At 42.5% G+C, this 23,616-nt stretch overlaps 1 protein-coding gene across 4 annotated transcripts in view; it reads right to left on the bottom strand.

Moving 5' to 3' along the window:
- Positions 1-18,078, bottom strand: part of esyt2b (extended synaptotagmin-like protein 2b) — a 223,357-nt gene extending 205,279 nt beyond the window's left edge. The window contains exon 1 of one of the 4 annotated variants that reach the window (XM_043690689.1): positions 17,554-18,078. In XM_043690689.1, the coding sequence (XP_043546624.1) occupies positions 17,554-17,883 (330 nt within the window). In that variant the 5' untranslated portion in view covers positions 17,884-18,078. The remainder of the gene's footprint in view (positions 1-17,553) is intronic. The other 3 variants (XM_043690690.1, XM_043690691.1, XM_043690692.1) reach the window with 3 other exon arrangements.
- Positions 18,079-23,616: the final 5,538 nt, after the last annotated feature.

The raw sequence follows: 23,616 nt of genomic DNA, 5'->3' as shown, positions 1-23,616 counted from the left end.
AGAAACTCCACCCCAAGCAGAACTATCCCTCATCACCAAAGTAAGGAAATATACACCATCTTGCCCCAAAGCAAATATGATAAATAATGTGATATAGTTAATCTAAATAGTGCTCCCAGACATGGTACTGCAACTGAAGTGCTAGAAACAGCATAAATGGCAGGGTCTACCACTTATCGGTTTGCATGTGCTGCAAGAATGTAAAGCCCAGTATGGTAGAGGGTACAAGCATTATCCAGAAGAGTTCACAACAATGCAAAACACCAGTATTACCAGATTGTAATTTCTTTGTCATTTACTTTATTCAGAAAAAGGACCAGGAAAGCTGATAACAATATCAGTTTGTCCAAAGAGGTACAATGTCCCTTAAAAAAAATAGCTTCCCTCAGGATGAACTCATCATACCAGAATCGAAAATAATTCCACTGAGTAGTATTGTGCCCATGGGGTGCTGTTTTTGGCTCTGACCTGATACTACTCACAGACAGCTGCAACATATTCTCTGATCCAATCCATGTGACGACGGTTATGGATCACAAGTATATCCTCTTTCTGAAAATAATCTAGAGAGAGTTTATCCTATCTTCCAGGAAATTGTACAATTGTTTTTCCCATTAAATTATAATTGAATTTAATGTTTGTTTCATCCATCCACTACAATTAGTACATAAGACTTAGGTGTAGGTCAATAATATAGAAAGGACAATGTTTGAGTCACCATAAAACAGTTAATGTTCTAATTTGCCCAAGTGTAACTTAAGTCGAAAACGGTGGGGCTAGAAAAGCACAGGTGGTCAGGCAGCATCCTAGGAGCAGGAGAGTCGACATTTCAGGTAAAAGCTCTTCATCAGGAATGTGGAGGGGGAAGGGGGTTGAAAGATGGAGAAGGCCAAAAAGCCCTCCACTTCTTCCTCTCCCCCTGAACTAACAAGTCGGCTGACGCACTCTTTCAATTGGCAAACTGGCCCTCACCCTCAATGTCTCCTTCAAATCCTCCCACTTCCAAAGAAGAGCAGAGAGTTAGCCACGGGCATCTGCATGGGCCCCAGCTATGCCTGCCTCTTTGTACGGTACGTGGTATGTCCATCATCTACAGTTACACCAGCACCATCCCCCTCTATTCCCTTTGCTACATTGATGACTGAACAGTTCATCAGCTTCACCAACAGCTTCCATCGTGATCTCAAGTTCACACGGACCATCTCCGACACCTCCCTCCTTTTACATCTGGAAGAGATTTTCCAGTGTTGTGTGTTAGTGAGGATGAAATATTGTCCCCAGTCTTCACCAATTGTGGCCTGTGGGCCAGGAAACTGAGGATCCAATTACAGACAGTGGGGCTTAGTCCGAGATCATTAACTTTAGTAAATCAGTCTCGAGGGGATAACAATGTTGAAGGATGAAATGTAGTCAATGAGTAGGCTTCCTATGTAGCTGTTCTTGGTGTCAAGATGTTTTAGTGAGGAGTGAAGGGGAAGTGATATGGCATTTGACGTGGATCTGTTGGTCTGATAGGCAAATTGGAGTGGGTCAAGAGTAGTGGGGAGGCTGAAGTTGATTAATGCCATGACCAGCCTTTCAAAGCACTTCATGACCAAAGTTAGGGCCTCTGGGCAGTAATCACAGACATGCTGCATGAGCCTTCTTAGGCACAGGGATGATGTTAGCCCTCTTGAAACAGGCAGGGACAGTGGCCTGCTGCAGGGAGAGGGTGAAGATGCCCGAGAAGACAAAAATGCCCAAGACCTCTGCAGTTGATCTACACAATCTGAGTGCACAGCCTGGTACTCTGTCTGGTCCCATTGCTTTCCTTGGATTCACACGAAGGAAAACTGATCTGACCTCTGATGCAGTGACTGTTGGGCTCCATCAAAATTCTGCTCAAAGCAAGCATAGAAGGTGTTGAGGAGATGTGGGAGGAATATGTCATTGTCTGCTATTTTGCACTGTCTCTTTTTAGAACCTATGATTCAGTCCTTGCCATAGTCACTGGGTGTCTGCCTGGGTCTCTAGTTTGGATCGGTATTGGTCCTTGGCTGTCTTAATGGCTCTGTAAAGGTCATACTTGAATTCCTTATATTTGAGTGGGTCTCCTGGTCTGAAGGCCTCGCGTTTGGTTTTTAGCAGGTTCTGAATGTCCTGATTCATATTTCTGAGGCATATAGAGCCTAAACCAGACAGGGCTTAAAAACATTTACAGGTGCAAAAAAAAAGTGAAAGAGAGACAAAGTTTATAACAAATTACTCTTCAAATGTACACAAAATCTGAAGGAATGAGAATTCACACATGTAAACATTAGTTTTCAGTGCCAGAGACTTTTTGGCAATAATTATGGCTCAACAAGTAATTAAAATTTCACTTACACTTGAATGGATAAGCCCCAAGTTGGTCTTGCACATTCAATAAGCATCTACCAACTATTCAATTGACTGCAGAGTTTCTTACAAAGGTACCAAGTTTATGCCATAATGCTTCTGGAAGGGCAGGTACTTGCAAATAGCCACGTCTTGATTTTTGTCAAACCAAATGTGTGTTGATGCTGGAAGCTGCACACCAATGTACCCTTCAGCAACCGTGAATGCTATTACGTTCACCATTACTTCAACGCCAAAATGTTATCTATTATTTATAACTCATTATTCAAAGCTGATGCATAGACTGGAGACAGATGTATAACTGAGACACAAGTGCTTAATCTACTGTATTTGCAGAGCTGCCATGCGTCAGTCAGTCATTCTGTGGAGAAGCAAATAACATGAGCTTCAAAAATTCAGAATCGAAAAGTGCAGCACTGGAAGAACAGAGCAGGTCAGGCAGCATCCAAGAAGCTGGAGAATCGACTTTTTGGGCATAAGCCCATCATCAGGAATAACGTTGCTGCCTGACCGGTTGTGCTTTTCCAGTGCCACACTTTTCAAATCTGATCTCTACCATCTAGTCCTCACTTTCTCCTAGTTGCTTCAGAAATTCAGACATGCACAGCTCGTTATTCACTGACAGACATTAGCACACTGCTAACTGTAGACCTGCTTTAAAATTAATAGCGGCTTTCAAGTCCTAGCCTGTCCAGAGCTTCAAAAACCGAGGTCTCCTACATTCAAATAAATTAGTTTTCAAAATTGAGTTTTAATTGAGGAAAACTTTTGCTCTCGAAGTGGCCACAAAACCAAACAAGTGTACACTGGGGTTACCGCCAGCACTGCATAATCGAAAAGTCAAAGCAGAAGACAAGCAATCTCAGTCTGGGCTTCATCAGGGTAACCAAATGTTTTGTTTTAAAGTAATGTCACGAACTGTTCTCTCCCAAAATGACTCGTTTTCAGATTAATTCCAATAGAAAACCACAGATTACACTTCCTGGGTAGAACAGCAAATGTTAGAAATGAAAACACGTCATAAGGTAGCAATTTCTAACACAAATGGAATGCTTGTATCTACAGGGCAACCTGCCTAGTCCACAAACCAAATGTTTGTGCTGATCTACTAGCCAGACTATGCCGAAGTATTTTGTCCAGTGACGGTCAGGAAAAGCTTCACTATATAGGTTACTGTCAGTTTAAGTGAAAGCTTAAAATTCTATGAAGTAGCCAAAAAAAATTTAAATGACTTAAAACAAGACATACAAAATTTCTTCAATTGAAGAAATGTATCAAAATATTTCAATTTTTGGCACCCTCCAATTGCTAGTTAAGCTTAATTGACCAATGGTTCATCTGCAAAAGCTCAAAAAGGTCCAGATAAAGGAGAAGGGCCAACCAACATACCTGTTTTTGAACTGTATGCAAAAGATCCATGACTCAAAGAATCAACGATTGAAAACAGCATTGAAGCAGGCCGTTTGGGCAATCACATCTATGGCTGATTTGAAAGAGCTACACAATTGATCATACTTCCTTCCTCTTTTCCCAAAGCCCATAAAAAAATTCCCCTTCAAATAATTATCCAATTTTGGTTTGAAAATTGTTTTTTAGTCTGCTTGTCTCCTTTCAGTCTGCAGCTTTCAGATCATGACAACTGGCTACATATTCTGCCTCAAACTCATGTGCTCTGGTTACCTCAGCCTCGCTCACTGAAAACAGTTTCTCCTATTTACTCATTTCAGTGATATGTAGTTTGAATGTGTCTACCAAATCTCGCCTTAATCTTCTCTGCAGTGAAGAGTTTTTCCGATCTTGCCATGTCGCTTAAGTTCTTCATCTCTTAGCATTGTAACAGATAACTCCTTGGTAATACAGATCTTAAAATACTGCTAAAAGGAGACACGTATACAATACTTCAAAGCTGGCAGGATAATTGAAGGGTTTTTTTTAAAAAAAATGAGCACAACAGTTGTACCAATTGCTGCAAAGTCTCAAAGAAACGAAACCAGACAGATTACCTGCATTGACCTAGGCAACGGAAAAGACGACAGAAACAGACTTGTTGACCCTGCAAAGTCCTCCAAACTAACACCTGGGAGCTAGTGCCAAAATTGGGAGAGCTGTCTCACAAACTAGTCAAGCAACAGCCTGACGTTATATGTAAGGTATGATTCTGTGAGTATGACCATGTCCCAGACACCACTATCACCATCCTTGGATTTGTCCTGTCTCACCTGCTAATGGAATTCCCCCCACTAATGACATTGTGGGTCAACCCACAGCAGGTGGACTCCAGCAGTTTAAGAAAGCAGCTCACGACCACTTTCTCACGGGCAACTAGGGACAGGCAATAAATACTGGTCAGCCAGCAACGTCCACATCCCACAAATGAATAAACAAAAATCTGAATCCCCTTAGAAATCATGAACTGTTTTAAGTGTTACAAATTTCATGATGAGAAAGAAAACTGATTCAAGTGCGCAGTCATATGATAGATTTTAAAATGAAGTTTGAATGTAAACTATTTCAAAAAGATCTTCTACAGTGTAATATAATTTGTGCTTTCCTTTCACATGCAAAAGATTTTTGTGGTATTTTATTAAAAGTATGTTGCAGGCTCTTGTGAACATGTTCAGTGACTGACCATCGAATTGGTGTAAATTTGTATAACACCTTTATTTTAACCAAAATAAAGCTTACAGTCTATCAAGTCACATGTCACTTTGGGTTCTGAGTTATCCAGATTAGCATTGGCTGAGACCATTACATATCAAAGTAGACAGCATTTAATCACACTGCTGGATTTGTACCTTGTGGATGGTGGAGAAGGGAAATCAGGAGAACAAGTTAATCATTACATGACAATCCCTTGTGGCCACAGTGACTGGTCGAACTCAGTTTCTGGAAAACCAGAGTCTCCAGAATGTTGATAGTAGGGGCTCATAGCCATGGTAATGTCATCAATGTCAACACTAGATGATGATTAAATTCTCTTGTTGGGGATGGATATTGCCTGGCACTTTTGTAGCACGAGAACTACTTGCCACTTGCGAGTGAAGGCTAAATTTTGTCCAGGTCTTGCTGTTTATGGTCTTATGGACTGCTTCAGCTTCTGTCTTCCTTCATTTTTAGAAATGAAAACATCCATTTTGGACATCAAGTGTCCTCAATGTACTGATCAGTTATCCATTCCAAATTCACAAAGATGAATTAAAACTGGGTTTCCATTCAGGAAATTAGTAGTGAGGACAGCAACAAGAATGCACAGATAAACATTAAATAGAAGTATTTGCAGGTCCATGGAATCACTGTTCAAAACTGCTGAAATTGAAACTGCAACAACACCAAAATATCTTACACTGTCTACATTTTTATATAAAAACAATTATAATCTTGCCATACACAATTAATAATTTTACGGCAACATAAGTTAGTAAATTTCTTCAATTTTAAACATAAGTTGTATCTTTGCAAAAACAATCTTAGATCGCCATAAAGCTGCAACTCAATATTCCAAAACAGCAAACTAAGCCATACCCACATATAAAATAAATACTGCAGTGTTTTTCTTGAAAATCTCCAACACTAAGTGCTGGAGAAATTCAGCAGATCTACCAGTATCTATACAGTGTTATGAAGTTGAAGGTGTATACTGTACCTCAGGGAGGGAGAGAGGGAGAATGCATTTCTGAACTGGGAGCTTACAAGCACCTGTGTATATGACTAGCTGGCAGTCCCAGAAAATTGAAAATATGCAACATTTAGCTATGAAATAGATACCTGCATTTTGGTTGCTGTTTTGACAACAATTTGAATTTAGCTAATCAGTCTAAATCCTGCCCCAAGATACTAAAACCCAATCGAGTTTGAATTTATTGTTTTGCCAACATCAAACCAATGAGATGACTGAAGGTTGGGGAGGAAAAGAAAACTATAAAATGCAGGCATTTTGAAAATTGGGCATTCAGCAACTGCCACGGAGAAAGAACCGAATGGACAGCTAACATCTTATTCTCAAAGAAATTAGAAAACGCTCTCTATCAAAGGTGCCTTTTCATATGGAAAATACTCACAGTAAAAAGACAGATGACAATGTAGGGAATTCAGCAGCCGGAAGAGTGAAGTCAGAGAAGATGACAGCGGATGTGTGGTTTTGAAATTAAATGGGTTCAATTTTACTAAGTGTCTTATTAGAACAGCATATTGTTAGAGTTGGAGGCACATAGTAAACAGTTAAGAAACGGGGGGCTGAGGGATGTGAATAGTTGTTGTTTAATGTCCACTTCTGAAATAAAAAAAATGATGTTATTTTCTTTGAATAGTGGAATCTGGGAATTCTCTGTCACTCATATTTTCACAGATTGCGAAGCAAAGCAAGACAAGCTTCTCTGGGCTTTTGGTTTAATTAATAGAGGGGTTCACTACCGTGTTGTAACAAGAGACAGAAAGTTAATTTTTCAAGGCCATTAACCCTTTCTTGGAAATGACTGAACTCAAACATTAACTCTACCTTCCTCGCCACAGATGCTGCCAGAACTGCAGTGTTTCTCTAGCATTTTCTGGTCTTATTTTAAGTTAAGCTTTACACTCTAATATCATTGATGAGTGCAACTAAGCACGCTAAATCACATCACTAGTCATTCAAGATTGGTTAACTTCAACGGAATGAACCAATCAATAGCTTCACAATTTTGTTAAACAGTGCCGCTTTAATACAGTACAAAGATGGTTATTGAATATGCATTTTTATTATGAATGCCAGCAAAGATCACACATATGTACTGCCACTCCCCAACAGCACAGAAGCAAAGGAAGGATATGGTACTACCAGAAATGTGAATAACTTGGAGGAGTGAATGCTATCTGGCTCACTCCCCCTACTCTCAGCCCAGACACTTGGTCCCGCACCAACCTTTGACCGTTGTACCTGTGTCAATGATGATTATGTCGTCAGTGCATGTGCAGATTTTGTTGAGGCTGGCGCTGTTACTGACAAATGCATGTGAAGGGGTCATATTGCATTTTGTATAAACACAACATAATTCAAAAGCCTTTCAATGCAACCAGTCAACAACTAAGCTTATATTTGTATAAAACATTTAAAATATTAATAATAGTTTCCAAGACATCTTTGCAGGAGTGCTAACAAATTGGATTTGACACAGAGTCTCTGAAGGAGGTATTGCCCAATGTGCAAAAGCTTGTTCATGGGAGGACACATGAAAGAAGCATATTAAAAAGTTGGACAGGATATTTTATGGAGGGAAACCCAGAACTTGGGCCTCACTGATTGAAGGCACAGCAGTCAATCATGAAGCATTTAAAATTAGGAATGAATGACAATTCAGAACTAAATAAGCTCAGATATCGCAGAGGTTCGTCAAATTGATGGAGATTACATTGATAGGGAGGGGCAAGGTCACGGAGAGATTTTAAAATCTGGTTATGCTCAAGTTTATGGTCAGCTGAAGAGGGCAGATAAACCAGGAAAACACTAGAATTGCCAAATCCAAAATTAACTATAATACAATCTCAGCAGCTGAGAAAAAAAGTAAGAATGCATAATATTACTAAGGTTGAAATAGAGTCAGCACGGAAACAGACCCTTCTGTCCAACCCGTCCATGCCGACCAGATATCCCAACCCATCTAGTCCTACCTGCCATCACCCGGCCCATATCCCTCCAAACCCTTCTTTTTCATATACCCATCCAAATGCCTCTTAAATGTTGCAATTGTACCAGCCTTCACCACTTTCTCTGGCAGCTCATTCCATACATGTACCACCCTCTGCACAAAAAAAGGTGCCCCTTAGGTCCCTTTTATATCTTTCCCCTCTCGCCCTAAACCTACACCCTCTAGTTCTGCATTGACCCACACCAGGGAAAAGACTTGGTCTATTTATCGTATCCATGCGCCTCATGATTTTATATATCTCAAAAAGGTCACCCCTCAGCTTCCAACCCTCCAGGGAAAACAGCCCCAGACAATTCAACCTCTCCCATTAGCTCAAATCCTCCAACCCTGACAACATCCTTGTAAATCTTTTATGAACCCTTTCATGTTTCACAACGTCCTTCCGATATGAAGGAGACCAGAATTGCACACAGTATTCCAGCAGTGGACTAACCAATGATCTCCCAATTCCAGTACTCAATACTCTGACCAATAAAGGAAAGCATACCAAACACATTCTTCATTATCCTATCTATCTGCAATTCTACTTTCAAGGAACTATGAACCTGACTCCAAGGTCTCTCTCTGTTCAGCAACACTCCCTCAGACCTCACCATTACTATGGTGCTGGAAAAGCACAGCAGGTCAGGCAGAATCCAAGGAGCAGAGAAAAAAAAATAAATCTACATTTCAGGCAGAAGCCCTTCATCAGGAAGAGCTTTTGCCCAAAATGTTGATTTTCCTGCTCATCATATGCTGCCTGACCAGCTGTGCTTTTCCAGCACCACAGTCGCGAATCTAATCTCCAGCATCTGCAGTCCTCACTTTCGTCTTATCATTAAGTGTATAAGTCCTGCTAAGATTTGCTTTCCCAACATGCACAACCTCGCATTTATCGGAATTAAACTCCATCTGCCACTTCTCAGCCCATTGGTCCATCTCATCAAGATCCCGTGTAATCTAAGGTAACCTTCCTCGCTGTCCACTCCACCTCCAATTTTGGTGTCATCTGCAAACCTACTAACTATACCTCTTATGCTCACATCCAGATCATTAAATAAATAACAAAAAGTATTGACTCCACTGGTCACAGGCCTCCAGTCTGAAAAACAACCCTGCACCACCACCACCCTCTGTCTTCTACCTTCAAGCCAATTCTTTATCGAAATGGCTAGTTCTCCTATATTTCACGAGATCTAACCTTACTAACCAGTCTCCCATGGGGAACCTGGTCGAACACCTTACTGAAGTCCATTTAGATCACATCCTCCGCTCTGCACTCCACCTTCTTTGTTACTTTTTCAAAAAACTCAATCAAGTTTGTGAGACAGGATTTCCCATGCACAAAGTCATGTTGACTATTCCTGATCAGTCCTTGCCTTTCCAAATGCATTTACATCCTGCCCCTCAGGATTCCCTCCAACAACTTGCCCACCACCTACATCAGGCTCACTGGTCAATAGTTCCCTGGCTTGTCCTTACCACCCTTCTTAAACAGTGGCACATTCGCCAACCTCCAGTCTTCCGGCACTTCACTTGTGACCATCAATGATACAAATATCTCAGCAAGAGGCCCAGCAATCACTTCTCTAGCTTTCCAGAGTTCTAGGGTACACCCTGACCAGGTCCTGAGGATTTATCCATCTTTATATGTTTCAAGACACCCAGCATTTCCTCCTCTGTAATATGGATATTTTTCAAGATGTCACCATCTATTTCCCTACATTCTATATCTTCCACATCCTTTTCCACAGTAAACACAGTTGCAATATACTCGTTTAGTATCTTCCCCCATCTCCTGTGGCTCCACTTGATGATCTTTGAGGGGTCCTATTCTCTCCCCAGTTACCCTTTTGTCCTTAATGGGTTTGTAAAAACCCTTTGGATTCTCCTTAACCCTACTTGCCAAAGCTATCTCATGCCCCCTTTTTGCCCTTCTGATTTCTCTGTTAAGTACACTCCTACTGCCTTTATACTCTATGGAGTCACTTGATCTATCCTGTCTATACCCGACATATGCTTCCTTCTTTTTCTTAACCAAAATCTCAATTTCTTTAGTTACCAGCCTTTCCTTTCACCCTGACAGGAATAGACTTTCTCTGGACTCTCATTATCTCATTTCTGAAGACGTCCCATTTTCCAGCTGTTCCTTTACCAGCAAAGATGTTCGCCCAATCAGCTTTTGAAAGTTCTTGCCGAATACGTCAAAATTGGCCTTTCTCCAATTTAGAACTTCAACTTTTAGATCTGGTCTATCCTTTTCCATCACTAATTAAAACTAATAAAATTATGGTCGCTGACCCAAAAGAATTTCCCTCACTGACACCTCAGTCACCTTCCCTGCCTTACTTCCCAAGAGTAGGTCAAGTTTTGCACCTTCTCTAGTAGGTATATCCACATACTGAATCAGACAACTTTCTTGTACACACTTAACACCACGGCAGTCCCAGTCTATGTTTGGAAAGTTAAAATCCCCTACCACAACCACCCTATTATTCTTACAGATAACAGAGATCTCTTTACAAACTTGCTTCTCAATTTCCGTCAGACTATTAAGGGGTGTATAATAAGGTGATCATTCCATTGTTATTTCTCACTTCCACCCAAATAACTTCCCTGGGTGTATTTCCAGGAATATCCTCCTTCCGTACAGCTGTAATGCTGTCCCTTATCAAAAACACCACTTCCCCTCCTCTCTTACCTCCCTTTCTGTCCTTCCTGCAGCATTGGTATCCTGCAGCTGCCTGTCCTGTCCATCCCTGAGCCAAATTTCTGTAATTGCTATGATATCCCAGTCCCATGTTCCTAACCATGCCCTGAGTTCATTTGCCTTCCCGGTTAGGCCTCTTGCAATTAAATAAATGCAGTTAAATTTATCACCCTTTCTATTCTGTTTTAAGGAATTCAATCAAATGTTGACGTGGCTCACTTTTTTTTAAAAACAAAAAATAATTTTACTAATTTAAAAAAAGTTATTGCTACTGAATTCCAAACTTGAAGCAGGAAACACTACTCACATCTGCTCCAAGTGAGCCTAGGTGGTGAATAGCAAAGGGCTTTTCCCTCAGGTGGATGAGTTCAAAACTAGGGGGCATACATGTAAGGAGAGAGGACAAAAGTTTAAAAAGGGACCTGAAGGGCAATATTTTCACACAGGGGTAGTGCACGTATGGAATGAACTGCTAGAGGAAGTGGTAGATGCAGATCAGTTCCAACATTTAAAAGACATTTGGACAGGTACACGAATAGGAAAGGTTTAGAGGGACATGGACCAAATGCAGGTGAATAGGACTAGTTTAGTTTGGTCGACTTGATCAGCATGGAAAAGTGGGACGAAACAATCTGTTTCCATTTTGTAAGACAATGACTCCAACTAAATCATCCAATGCAGTGGCATTTCGGTGCATGGGTTAATTTGGATCTATTGATCACCAAACTTTGCAGACGTAAAACTTAAATTTCTGTGTTTAGAAAAAAATTAGAGAAAACAGCACTCTGAACTAAAAAGATATCACTGTGTTGTGTTTATTATCGATGCTAATTACTAAAAACAAAACCGGATTTGTCCCAATCCTTAGCCTTTCCTACATAGCCCTACAAAACTTCCAGTTAAAGTTCTGATCTAATTCATTCTTGAAAATCTTTTACGAAATCTGCTTCCACTAACCTCAAAAGGCATGGCATCTCCTCACTTACAACCAGATCCTTCATAATGCTGAAACCATTCTACCAACTTGTAGTTTCTCGGTCCTTGGAGAACAACCCAGCTTCCCCAGTCTTTAAGGTAACTATGCCAATATGACTGGTATTATTTTAGTAATCCCCTACCATACTCTCTCAAGGTTGCTTCCTACAGTGGGTGTTCAAAGTTAGCCACAATACTTGCATAGGTTTTACATCAATTTCTTGTTGTAGCATTCTGTACCTCTGGTTATAAATATAAAAGACTATTTCACTTGACAATATTTGCTCAACTCATCTGCCATCTTCAATTGTTTGCCCAAGTGAAGCCCCAATTCATTCTGCCCATACAATCCTTTTCAACATATTCCATTATTTTTGTCTATTCTCATTCTTCTTAACCAAATGAATCACTCCACTGTCTTCAGTAATACATTTCATCTGCACTGTCTTCCCATTTCAGAATTCGATATTCTCCTAAAATTACTTTTTTCATTCATTCATGAGATGTGGGTTTCAATGGCAGAGATAAAATTTAATGCCCAGCCCAAGTTGCCCTTTAGGAAGTGATTTAAGCTACGTTCTTAAACCACTGCTGGCAGATCCAGAATGCCGTTAGGGAGAGTTCTCAGATTTTGATGAAGCAACACCAAAAGAACACTGATATGGATCCCAGTCAAGATGATGAGAGGCTTACAGGGGAACTTGCAGGCGGTGGTGTTCCATAATTTGCTGCTCGCCCTTCAGGATTACAAAGTTTGCAACTTTGAAAGATGTTACACATTGCTGCTACCACACATTGATGGTGGAAGGACTGAATATTTGTAGATGCGGTGTCAATCAAGTAGCTTCTTTCTCTTGAATCGTAACAAGTTTCTTCATTATTCGATCTGCACCAATCCGGGCAAGTGGGGAGCATTTCAGCAGATTCCTGACTTGTGCCTTCTTGATGACGGACTAGCTTTGGGGAGCCAGGAGGGCTCACTGCAGGGTTTCTAGCCTAACTGGCTCTTGGAGTGACAGTATTTACACGACAAGGTCAGTTCAGGTTCTGTCAACAGTTACCAGCAGGACGTTGCCAGAGGGGATTCAGCAATGGTAATGTTATTGAATGTCAAGGGACAATAGTTAGATTCTCTTATTAGAGTAGATTATTGCTTGGTACTTGCCACACGGTAGCCAAAGCCTGGATATTATCCGGGTCTGGGTGCATGTGCACAAGAATTGCTCCAGTATCTACAGAGTCATTAACTGTGCTAAAAACTGAAATCAGCATCCCCACTTCTGAACTCATGGCAGAGAAAGGGTCACTTATGTAGGTCAAGGATATGCTGAGGAATTAATGCACTGATGGCCTGATTTTGAGATGACTGATTACTAAGAAACTATTTGCCTTGGATTTCAGTGAGTGCAACCAGTGGAGATTTTTGTCCCTGCTTCCCACTGCCTAGTTTCACTAGGGCACCTTAAAGACTCATGCTGTCACATGTGACCTTCATGCAAAGGTAGTCACTCTTTGTTTAATTGTGATCACATCTTTCTAAATTCAAGTTTGGATCACCTGCAAACATAGGGTAAAAACAATTACTGCAGATGCTGGAAACCAGAGTCTAGATTAGAGTGATGCTGGAAAAGCACAGCAGTTCAGGCAGCATCCGAGGACCAGTAAAATCGACGATTCGGGCAAAAGCCCTTCATCAGGAATACAGGCAAAGAGCCTGAAAGGTGGAGAGATAAGTGAGAGGAGGGTGGGGGTGGGGAGAAAGTAGCATAGAGTACAATAGGTGAGTGGGGGAAGGAGATGAAGGTCAGGGGTGTGGGGGAGGGGTGAATGGATAGGTGGAAAAGAAGATAGGCAGGTAGGACAAGTCATGGAGACAGTGCTGAGCTGGAAGTTTGGAACTGGGGTGAGGTGGGGGAAGGGGAAATGAGGAAACTGGTGAAGTCCACATTGATGCCCACGGGCTGAAATGTTCCGAGGCAGAAGATGAGGCGTTCTTCCTCCAGGCATCGGGTGGTGAGGGAACGGCAGTGAAGGAGACCCAGGACCTCCATGTCCTCAGCAGAGTGGGAGAGGGGGAGTTGAAATGTTGGGCCACAGGACGGTGTGGTAGATTGGTGCAGGCGTCCCAGAGATGTTCCCTAAAGCGCTCTGCTAGGAGGCACCCAGTCTCCCCAATGTAGAGGAGACCGCATCGGGAGCAACGGATATAATAAATGATACTCGTGGATGTGCAGGTAAAACTTTGGATGTGGAAGGCTCCATTAGGGCCTTGGATGGAGGTGAGGGAGGTGGCAGGGGAAGGTGCCAGGATGGGAGGATGGGCTGTCGGGGGCGTGGACCTGACCAGGTAGTCACGGAGGGAACGGTCTTTAAACAAAGAGTGACTACCTTTGCACGAAGGTCACATTTGACAGCATGTGTCTTTTGCGGAAGGTGGAAAGGGGTGGGGAGGAAAATATATCCCTGGTGGTGGGGTCTGTTTGGAGGTGGCGGAAATGTCGGCGGATGATTTGGTTTATGCGAAGGTTGGTAGGGTGGAAGGTGAGTACCGGGGGGTTCTGTCCTTGTTACGGTTGGAGGGGTGGGGTCTGAGGACGGAGGTGCGCAGGAGGGCATCTTTAACCACGTGGGAAGGGAAATTGTGGTCTCTAAAGAAGGAGGCCAAATGGTGTGTTCTGTGGTGTAACTGGTCCTCCTGGGAGCAGATACGGCGGAGGCGGAGGAATTGGGAATACTGGATGGAATTTTTGCAGGAGGTATGGTGGGAAGAAGTGTAATCCAGGTAGCTGTGGGAGTCGGTGGGTTTGTAAAAAATGTCAGTGTCAAGTCGGTCGTCATTAATGGAGATGGAGAGGTCCAGGAAGGGGAGGGAGGTGTCAGAGATGGTCCAGGTAAATTTAAGGTCAGGGTGGAATGTGTTGGTGAAGTTGATGAATTGCTCAACCTCCTCGCGGGAGCACGAGGTGGCACCAATGCAGTCATCAATGTAGTGGAGGAAGAGGTAGGGAGTGCTGCCGGTGTAATTACGGAAGATCGACTGTTCTACATAGCCAACAAAGAGACAGGCATAGCTGGGGCCCACAGGTGCCCATGGCTACCCCTTTGGTCTGGAGGAAGTGGGAGGATTCGAAGGAGAAATTGTTAAGGATGAGGACCAAACGAATGAGAGTGTCGGTGGAAGGGTACTGTTGGGGACGTCAGGAGAGGAAGAAACGGAGGGTTTGGAGCCCTGGTCATGGCGGAAACTGTGATTTGTATGTGCGAGTCCAGGTTGTTAATATATGCTAAAACAGCAGTGAGCCTAATACCATTTGCTGGGCGAAAGCGAAGACTGCAGATGCTGGAGACTAGGGTTGAGAGTGTGGTGCTGGAAAAGCACAGCAGGTTAGGCAGCATCTGAGGAGCAGGAGAATCGACATTTCTTTGCTGCAAATCAACTCAGACATTTCCCTCAATCTGTACAACAGCTGTATCACTGCTTTCTGTCCAGGCTTTGTATTTATACTGCCACAACCCCTATTGGGTCCTGTAATTCCATTATGTTGACAACATTACTGCTTTACTTTACACAATGGTATTCTGTAGCACGACCATAGCCAAAACTCAAAACAAGACATGCAAAACAGGTATACCAGCAAGTTTGCATGAATCCCAGGAAACAAGTGTAAGTCCTGCATTGTTATTTAAATTATACACTGCTTTTCATCATTTATATAAATGATTTGAATATGAACATGTGGTATAGTTGGTAAATTTGCCGAGGACATCAAAATTGGAGGTGTAGCGGACAGCAAAGGTTCTCTCAGAGTACAACAGAATCTTGATCAGATAGGCCAATAGGCTGAAGAGTGGCAGATTGAGTTTAATTTAGATAAATGAGAGTGCTTTATTTCGTAAAAATCAAATCAGAGCAGGATTTATACACTTAATGGTTAAGCTCCTACTGAGTGTTTCTGAACAAATAGACCTTACAGTGTAAGTTTATAGTTCCTTTAAAGTGAAGGTGCAAGTAGATAGGCTAGTGAAGAATACATTTGGTATGCTTTCCTTTGTTGGACAGTGCACTGAGTTTAGAAGTTGGGATGTCATTATGTGGCTGTCCAGGACATTGGTTAGGCCACTTTTGGAATATGTGAAATTCTGATCTCCCTCCTACCGGAGGGAAGTTGCGAAACTTGAAAGGGTTCAGAAAAGATTTCCTGGAGAAGGGCTTATGCCCAAAATGTCGATTCTCATGTTCCTTTCATGCTGTCTGCCCTGCTGCGCTTTTCCAGCAACACATTTTTAAGCTCTGATCTCCAGCATCTGCAGTCTTCACTTTCTCCTTCAGAAAAGATTTACAAGGATGTTGCCAGGGTGGAGGATGTGGAGGGAAAGTTGAATAGGATAGGGTTGTTTTCCCTGGCGCATCAGAGGTTGAGGTTTATAAAATCATGACGGGCATGGACAGGGTAAATAGACAAGGTTCTTTTCCCTGGGACGGGGGACTCCAGAACTAGAGGGCACAGGTTCAGAATGAGAGGAGAAAAATATAAAACGGACCTGAGGGGCAACTTTTTCACACAGAGGGTGATGCGTGTATGGAATGAGCTGCCAGAGGAAGTGGATGAGGCTGGTACAATTACAACATTTAAAAGGCATCTGGATAAGTATATGAATAGGAAGGGTTGAGGAATATGGGCCAAGTGCTGACAAATAGGACTAGATTAGTTTAGGATATTTGGCTGGCATGGGAAAGTTGGACCAAAGGGTCTGTTTCCCGACTATATGGCTGTGACTCAATGACTATACTGGGTCTTTACAAACATTACAAACACAAATCATAGCTATGCAATTGCATCATGGGACAACACTTCACAGCATCAACTTTTGTTGCACAACTAAAAAAATTTTCTGCAACCAAACTGGCTCAAAGAAGCTGAAATTCAGTAAAATGTAAAGTTCCATTTACTACTGAAGCTCTCAGTTTCCAGATGTTCATCATTTAGGACAAGAATGTGAAACGTCAAAGGGGAAAAATGACAGTCCAATAAAACCTTTTCACACGTTTTCAACGTTATTTAATAGCTAGTAGCTAGAAAGCACCCTGCTATATAAGTAAAATATTCAACTTTTGCGATACCAAGTACCCACCCCCTGGAAGCAACTGTGACTCGCAGGGTAAAAGATTAAAATGTGCCGGATATTTGTTAGGACTCTTGTGCTACGGTGGTAGTGTTCCTATCTCTGAATCAAGAGGACCGGGTGCAAATCACTCTTGTACCAGAGATGCGTAATAACATCTCTGGACAAGTTTGATTGCAACATAATTATAAAGCATGAGCATGGAGAGAGAGTGTTGCATATTGTCAATTTTACAATGAAAATGAAATCCGGGTATCTAGACACGGGATTAAAGGAGGAAGCAGCTGGATTGAACCAGGAACAGACAGTAAAACACTGAACAGGTGTCAGACACAATGCCAACCCTGTGCCACAGGCGTTCCTCTTGACTTGGCCCCCGGCCAGTCCACGTTACTATCGGGAGAATTAATACAGCAACACGGCTGAGAAAAAAAAAACTCACTAACTTACAGGATTCAAACCAACTCGCTATGAAAACCTGAATCGCGAACTCCAAAAAAAAAAGTGTAATGGTATTTTAAACCTTATAATGAATTGCAAACGGACTATATTTCAATTGCTAAATAAAGATCAATGGAGTGTGTGTTGTGAGAACACTGTTTGGAGGGCTCAAGAATTTGGATGAAATGTCGAGCATCAGGAAAGAGAAAGATTGGTAGCAAATCGGGGCCGGTGCAGAGAGAGGGAGGAGGCTCCGTGTATACCCACCCAGGCCGGGAGGTCGGTGCTCTGGATGTTCTCCTGCAGGGGTTTGCCTTCGTGCTCCAGGAAAGCCAGCGCCTGGAACAGCCGCGAGCGCTTGTTGCCCCGGTTCCTCCGCCACCAGAAGAAGACGAGCAGCCCGATGAGGACCCAGCTGAAGCTCAGACCCAGGTAGCCGAGCACGTACACCGGGAAGACGATGACAAAAGTCTTGGAGAACTGCAGCAGGACCCCGACGACGTCCACGCTGATCATCGGCGGCGGTGGTGGTGGTGGTGGTTCCTCGATCAGGCTGGCTCTCCGCCCGCCGTCGCCCGCGGCCGTTTGATCTTCCATCTCCTCTCGGGCCTAGTCACCAGGCTTCTCCCTCCCTCCGGACTGAACTCAGGAGGTGATCACACCACCTCGACTATTTCTAAGCTTTCGTTGCAACCTCTTACCGCGCTCCTCCTTTCAATCAGTGCCAGCTCTGTCCCCGCCCCGATCCCAATCCCTCGCTTCTCCCATCCCCATTCTCCTCCTCGACGTCAGTCTCCGCCCAGAATCCGCGATCCCGACGTTACGTCCCCACCCCCTCGAGACGCACGCCCCGTCTGCGTAGTTACGTCATCCATTTACGTCACTACACGGCCACCGCCTTATGTCCCACACACCGACTTTCAAAATCCGAGGCGGGGTTAAGGCCAGGGACTGTCCAATCAGAGTTGGAGGATCTTTTTTCTTGACTGAGTTACATAATCAGGTTGGCGCCCTTCAAAGCCCCTTCCTCTGTAAGAGTCCTAAACAATAACTTTTAAATGAATGCCTTAAGCAGTTCATGTTCAAATACAACAAGATCTGGACAATATCCAGGCTTGGGCTGACAAGAGGCGAGTAACATTTACACTACACAAATGCCAGGCAATGACCATCACCAATAAGACACAGTTTAACTACCACCCTTTGACATTCAATGATGGTATCATCAATGAATCCCCCACTAACAACAGCTTGGGAGTTATCATTGACCAGAGACTCAACTAAACTTGCCACAAAAAGACAATGTCCACAAGAGCAGGTCAGGGGCTAGGAATACTGTGGAGTAACTCAACTCAATGCCTGACTCCCCAAAGCCTGTCCATCATCTATCAGGCATGAGTTAGAAATGTGATGAAATTCTCCCCATTTGCCTAGGTGGGTGCAGTTGCTACAACACTCAATAAGCTTGTACCATCCAGGACAAAGCAGCCCCCTTGATTGGCACTATACCCACAAAGGGAGAAAGTGAAGACTGCAGATGCTGGAGATCAGAGTCAAGAGTGTGGTGCTGGAAAGGCACAGAGGTCAGGCAGCATCTGAGGAGAAGAATTGACATCTCAGGAATAGGTCTTCATTAGGAATCAGGCTTATTGGCCAGAGGGAGGTCAGGGTGAGGTTCTGAGAGATAAATGGGAGAGGGGTGGAGCTGGAGGAAGGTAGCTGAGAATGCAATAGATAAATGAAGGTGGGGGAGAAGGTAATATCGGAGAGGAGGGTGGTGTGGAAAGATGGGAAAGACATTGGACAGGTCAAGAGGGCAGTGCCGAGTTGGAGGCTTGGGATAAGGTGGAGGAAGGGGAAATGAGGAAACTGTTGAAATCCATATTAATCCCATGTGGTTGCAGAGTCCCAAAGCAGAAGATGAGGCATTCTCCCTCCAGGTGTCAGGTGATTAGGGTTTGGCAATGGAGGAGGCCCAGGACCTGCATGTCCTTGGTGGAGTGGGAGGGCGAGTTGAAGTGTTCAGCCACAGTGTGCTGTCCCAGAGATGTTCTCTGAAATGATCCGCAAGTTGGCGTTCTGTCTCCCCGATGTAGAGGAAACCACATTGGGTGCAACGGATACAGTAGATGACATTTGTGGAAGTACAGGTAAATTTCTGTCAGATGTGGAAGGATCATTTGGGGCCTAGGATGGAAGTGCCGGGAGTGAGATGTGGACCGGTGGGGGGGGACGTGGATCTGACAAGGGTGTCACAAAGGCAATGGTTTCTCCAAAACGCTAATAGGGGTGGGGAGGGAAATATATCCCTAGTGATGTAGGTAGTGGAAGTGGCGGAGGATGGTACAATGTATACGGAAGTGGTGGGGTGGAAAGTGAGGACCAAAGGGGATCTGTCCTTGTTACTTTGGGAATGGTGGAGTTCAAGGGCAGAAATGCAGGAAATGGAAGAGATTCACTGGAGCGAATCGTCGACCATGTGGGAGGGGAAATTGCAGACTTTGAAGAAGGAGGCCATCTGGGATTTTCTATGGTGGAACTGTTAATCCTGGGAACAGATGCGGTGGAGGTGGAGGAATTGGGAATAAGGGATGCCATTTTTACATGAGGCAGAGTGGGAGGAGTGTAGTCCAGGTACCTGTGGGATTCAGTGGGTTTGTCGTAGATGTCTGTGGTTCATCGGTCACTGGAGCCGGAGATAGAGAGGTCCAAGAAGGGGAGGAAGATGTGGTCCAGATAAATTTGAGTTCAGGATGAAAGGTGTTAGTGAAGTTGATAATCTATTCAACCAACTCGTGGGAGCACGAGGTGGTGCCGATACAGTCATCGATGTCACAGAGGAAAAGGTGGGGAATGATGCTGGTGTAGCTGCGGAAGATGACATGTTCCATGTACCTGACAAAGAGACATGCGTAGCTGAGGCCTATGCAGGTGCCTGTGGCTACCCCTTTGATTTGGAGGATGTGGGAGGATTGGAAGGAGAAGTTGTTAAGGGTGAGGACCAGTTCGGCCAAGCAAATGAGGGTGTCAGTGGAAGGGTACTGGTTGGGATGGTGTGAGAGGAAGAAACAGAGGGCTTGGAGGCCTTTGATTTGGCGGTTAGATGTGTACAGGGACTGGATATTTGCAAATATTTGTAAATATACCTGTTGGACTGGAACCTGGTGTCGTGTGATTTTCATCTTTGAAAATATGTCTCCATTCCTTCACTGTCACTGGGTCAAAATCCTGGAATACCTTTCCTAATGACATTGTGGGTCAACCTTGTGAACAGCTTACCACCACCTTCTCAAAGACAACTGGGGATGGACAAAAAGTGTATTAGGCAGCAGCATCATGTTGAGGGTGGTGTATATGGATCTTTTATGTACAGACATTGAGATAATGTGAGTTGACGACAAGGGGAAGCCTATCATACCTCTGGGAAAGAGAGGAAGAGATGAAAATAGAAGCTTGTGAAATAGATCAGTAACACTGGAGGGCTCTTTCAATCATGTTGAAGGGAACCCTCAGTTGTGGAGAAAGGAAAATACAGTTGAAGCCTGAGAATAGGAAGTTGTATCATCCAAACTGATGAGAGATAGCCAGAGAAACTGGGAAGCTCGAGTACAGTCCTTACAGGAAGTTGAGTATGAGGAAACTGAGTCAAAAAAGTCATCATCGATGTGCAACATTACTCAGGGTTCCTCAAGTCTTATGAAGCCCCCACAGGGAAGTGTGCAGTAGATTTTGTAGCTAACATTGATATTTTTCTGTAGTCAAAATAAAAACAGAAAATTCTGTAAATATTCAGAAGATTGACAGCAACTGTGGTAACAGAAAACTTGAGTCAATGTTTCATGTCTGTCACTTTCCATCAGAAGTGGGAATGTAAGAAATAAAATGTGGAGATGGTGGGGGGAAAGAACAAAGTGGAAGATGTGTGGTTTCATGGGTAGCAAGAAAGATTAAAATACAAAAGAGTGCATTGTGCAAGGGTGTGATTATGAGATATTATAGAGAAACAGAAGGTGTGAATACCAGGATAATGAATGGCTGCTCTCCCGAAATAAAAGAAAGCAAAAAGAGAGAAAGTAAAAGCAAACAAGAGAAAAATACAAAATGGTGGCAAAATTTATGGTCTAAAACTGTTGAACTTAATTTTGACTCCAATAGTTTATAAAGTATCCAGCTGATAGATGTAATGTTAGTCTTTGAGCGATACTGAACACAAAAATGTTACAGAAGGAGAAAGATGGAGAATTAAAATGACAGGGAACTGGAAGCTCAGGGTGATGCTTGTAGACTGAATGGAGGTATTCCACTCAGTGACCACCCAATCTGCCTTTGGTATCCCCAGTGTAAAAGGAATAACAATGTGAATACAATATACTAATTTGAAAGAAATACAACTAAATCACTTGGAAGAAGTGATTTACCTTATTGAATTCTTTCACCTTATTGAATTCTTTGAAAAGGTGACGAAGGAGGTTGATGAGGGGAAAGCGGTAGATGTGGTATATATGGATAATACAATATACTAATTTGAAAGAAATACAACTAAATCACTTGGAAGAAGTGTTTGGGATCTTTAGTATAAGAAGGGATGAGGTAAAGGGCTGGTGTAATATTTCCTGAATTTTCATGAAAAGATGCCATGGTAAGGGAAGGGTAAATCATTGACATGAAAGCATTAATTCTGTTTCTTCATCCACAAATACTGCCAGACCAGCTGAGTATTTCCAGTATTTTCTGTTTTTATTTAAGATCTCCAGCATCTGCAGTATTCTGCTTTTGTCATTTGTTGTTTTGTTTCTAATTTGGATCATCACAGCATGAGGCAACTTCATAATAATGGGTTCTCCCAAAATTCAGGATTTAGTGCTCTGTAAGTTTGTAAGTAGAACATATTTTAAATATCACACACTAATGAACCTGTTATAGGAGGGATGATCTGGAGAGGGTTTAAAGGACATTTACTGGGCTGTTGCCGTGAGTGGGAGGGTTTAGGCTGGGAGAATTTTCACTGGAGCAAATGAGGTTGGAGAGGTGATCTTATAGAGGTTTATAATATTACAAGTGGCATAGATAAGGTGAATAGCAAAGGTCTTTTCACAAAAGTGGAGGAGTTCAAAACCAGGGTACATATTTTTAAGGTGAGAGGAGAAAGATTTAAAAGGGACAAAAAAGGCAACCTTTTTACGTAGAAAGTGGTTAGTGTGTGGAATGAACTGCCAGAGGAAGTGGTGGATGTAAGTACTGTTATAACATTTGAAAGACATTTGGATAAGTACATGAATAAGACATGTTTGGAGAGATATGGGCCAAATGCAGACTAATGTAGTTTAGGAACATGGCTGGCATGAACTAGTTGGATCTAAGGGTCTGTTTCCATGCTGTTTGACTATGATTCTATAAGTAATGATTTTGCTTCTGTTTAGCCACAAGGTCCTTCATAGGAATTTATTGTTTTCATTCAAGTTTGCTTAATGCAACAACTGAGGCAATAAATCATCTTAGAAAAGGACAGTAGTGGAACATTGAGTTCTGGCATACAAACATTACACAAAACTAAGAACATCTTTCAACAATTTGTTTATCAGCCGAAAAAAATGGTGGTAATAAGACAAGGGGTGCTTGATTTGAATGGTACTTTGCTGTCAATCAGCTGACAATGAGTGTGGTTGCTTTCCAGTTGGCCACAAGAAGACAATCTGTCCTGAGTTTGGACGTGACAACTGACCAATGGCATGGGGAAAGAACAGTTCAAATTAGGAGGTCATGTGATAAAACATAAATGAATATGTCCAACCACAGTTGGAAACAAAACTGTCATTTAGACAATTGCAAAACCATTGACCTTGACTTGTTCAGTTATTCAGAGTGAGAAGTCACCATGATGTAACTTATGAAACAATCGAAAGAAGGTAATACAAACATCCGTGGAGGAATGGAAATATTTGATAGCCATGCTGATGAAAACTTAAAATCAAGAGAGCAAATGATGTTTGGGAGGTCAACAGGCACATTCAAATTCAGGCCAAAAGTTAATGAACACTATGAGAAGTATTATCAGGAAGGAGCATGAAGGAATTGAATTGACCCTCTGAAGAAAGACAACAGGGTGAAATCATTTTTATTTCCAAATAACAACTTGCTATTGCTTTTAATAGACACTAATCTCTCCCTAGTTTGCAAATAAACAATTAAGGTTAATGCTTCTAAATAAATGCTTCTATGTTAAAATTATACATATAATGTCAACCAGTTGTATAAATAGAAGGAGAATGCCTTTTAATTCATGTATTCAATGAATTAATAACATTGCTTTCTAAGCAACAGAAGCCAGAA

The sequence above is a fragment of the Chiloscyllium plagiosum genome, chromosome 5 (genome assembly GCF_004010195.1).
Source record: "Chiloscyllium plagiosum isolate BGI_BamShark_2017 chromosome 5, ASM401019v2, whole genome shotgun sequence".
NCBI classification, from domain to species: Eukaryota; Metazoa; Chordata; class Chondrichthyes; order Orectolobiformes; family Hemiscylliidae; genus Chiloscyllium; species Chiloscyllium plagiosum.
The sequence above is the reverse complement of the archived record's forward strand: the minus strand, read 5'-3'. Positions and strand labels throughout refer to the sequence as shown.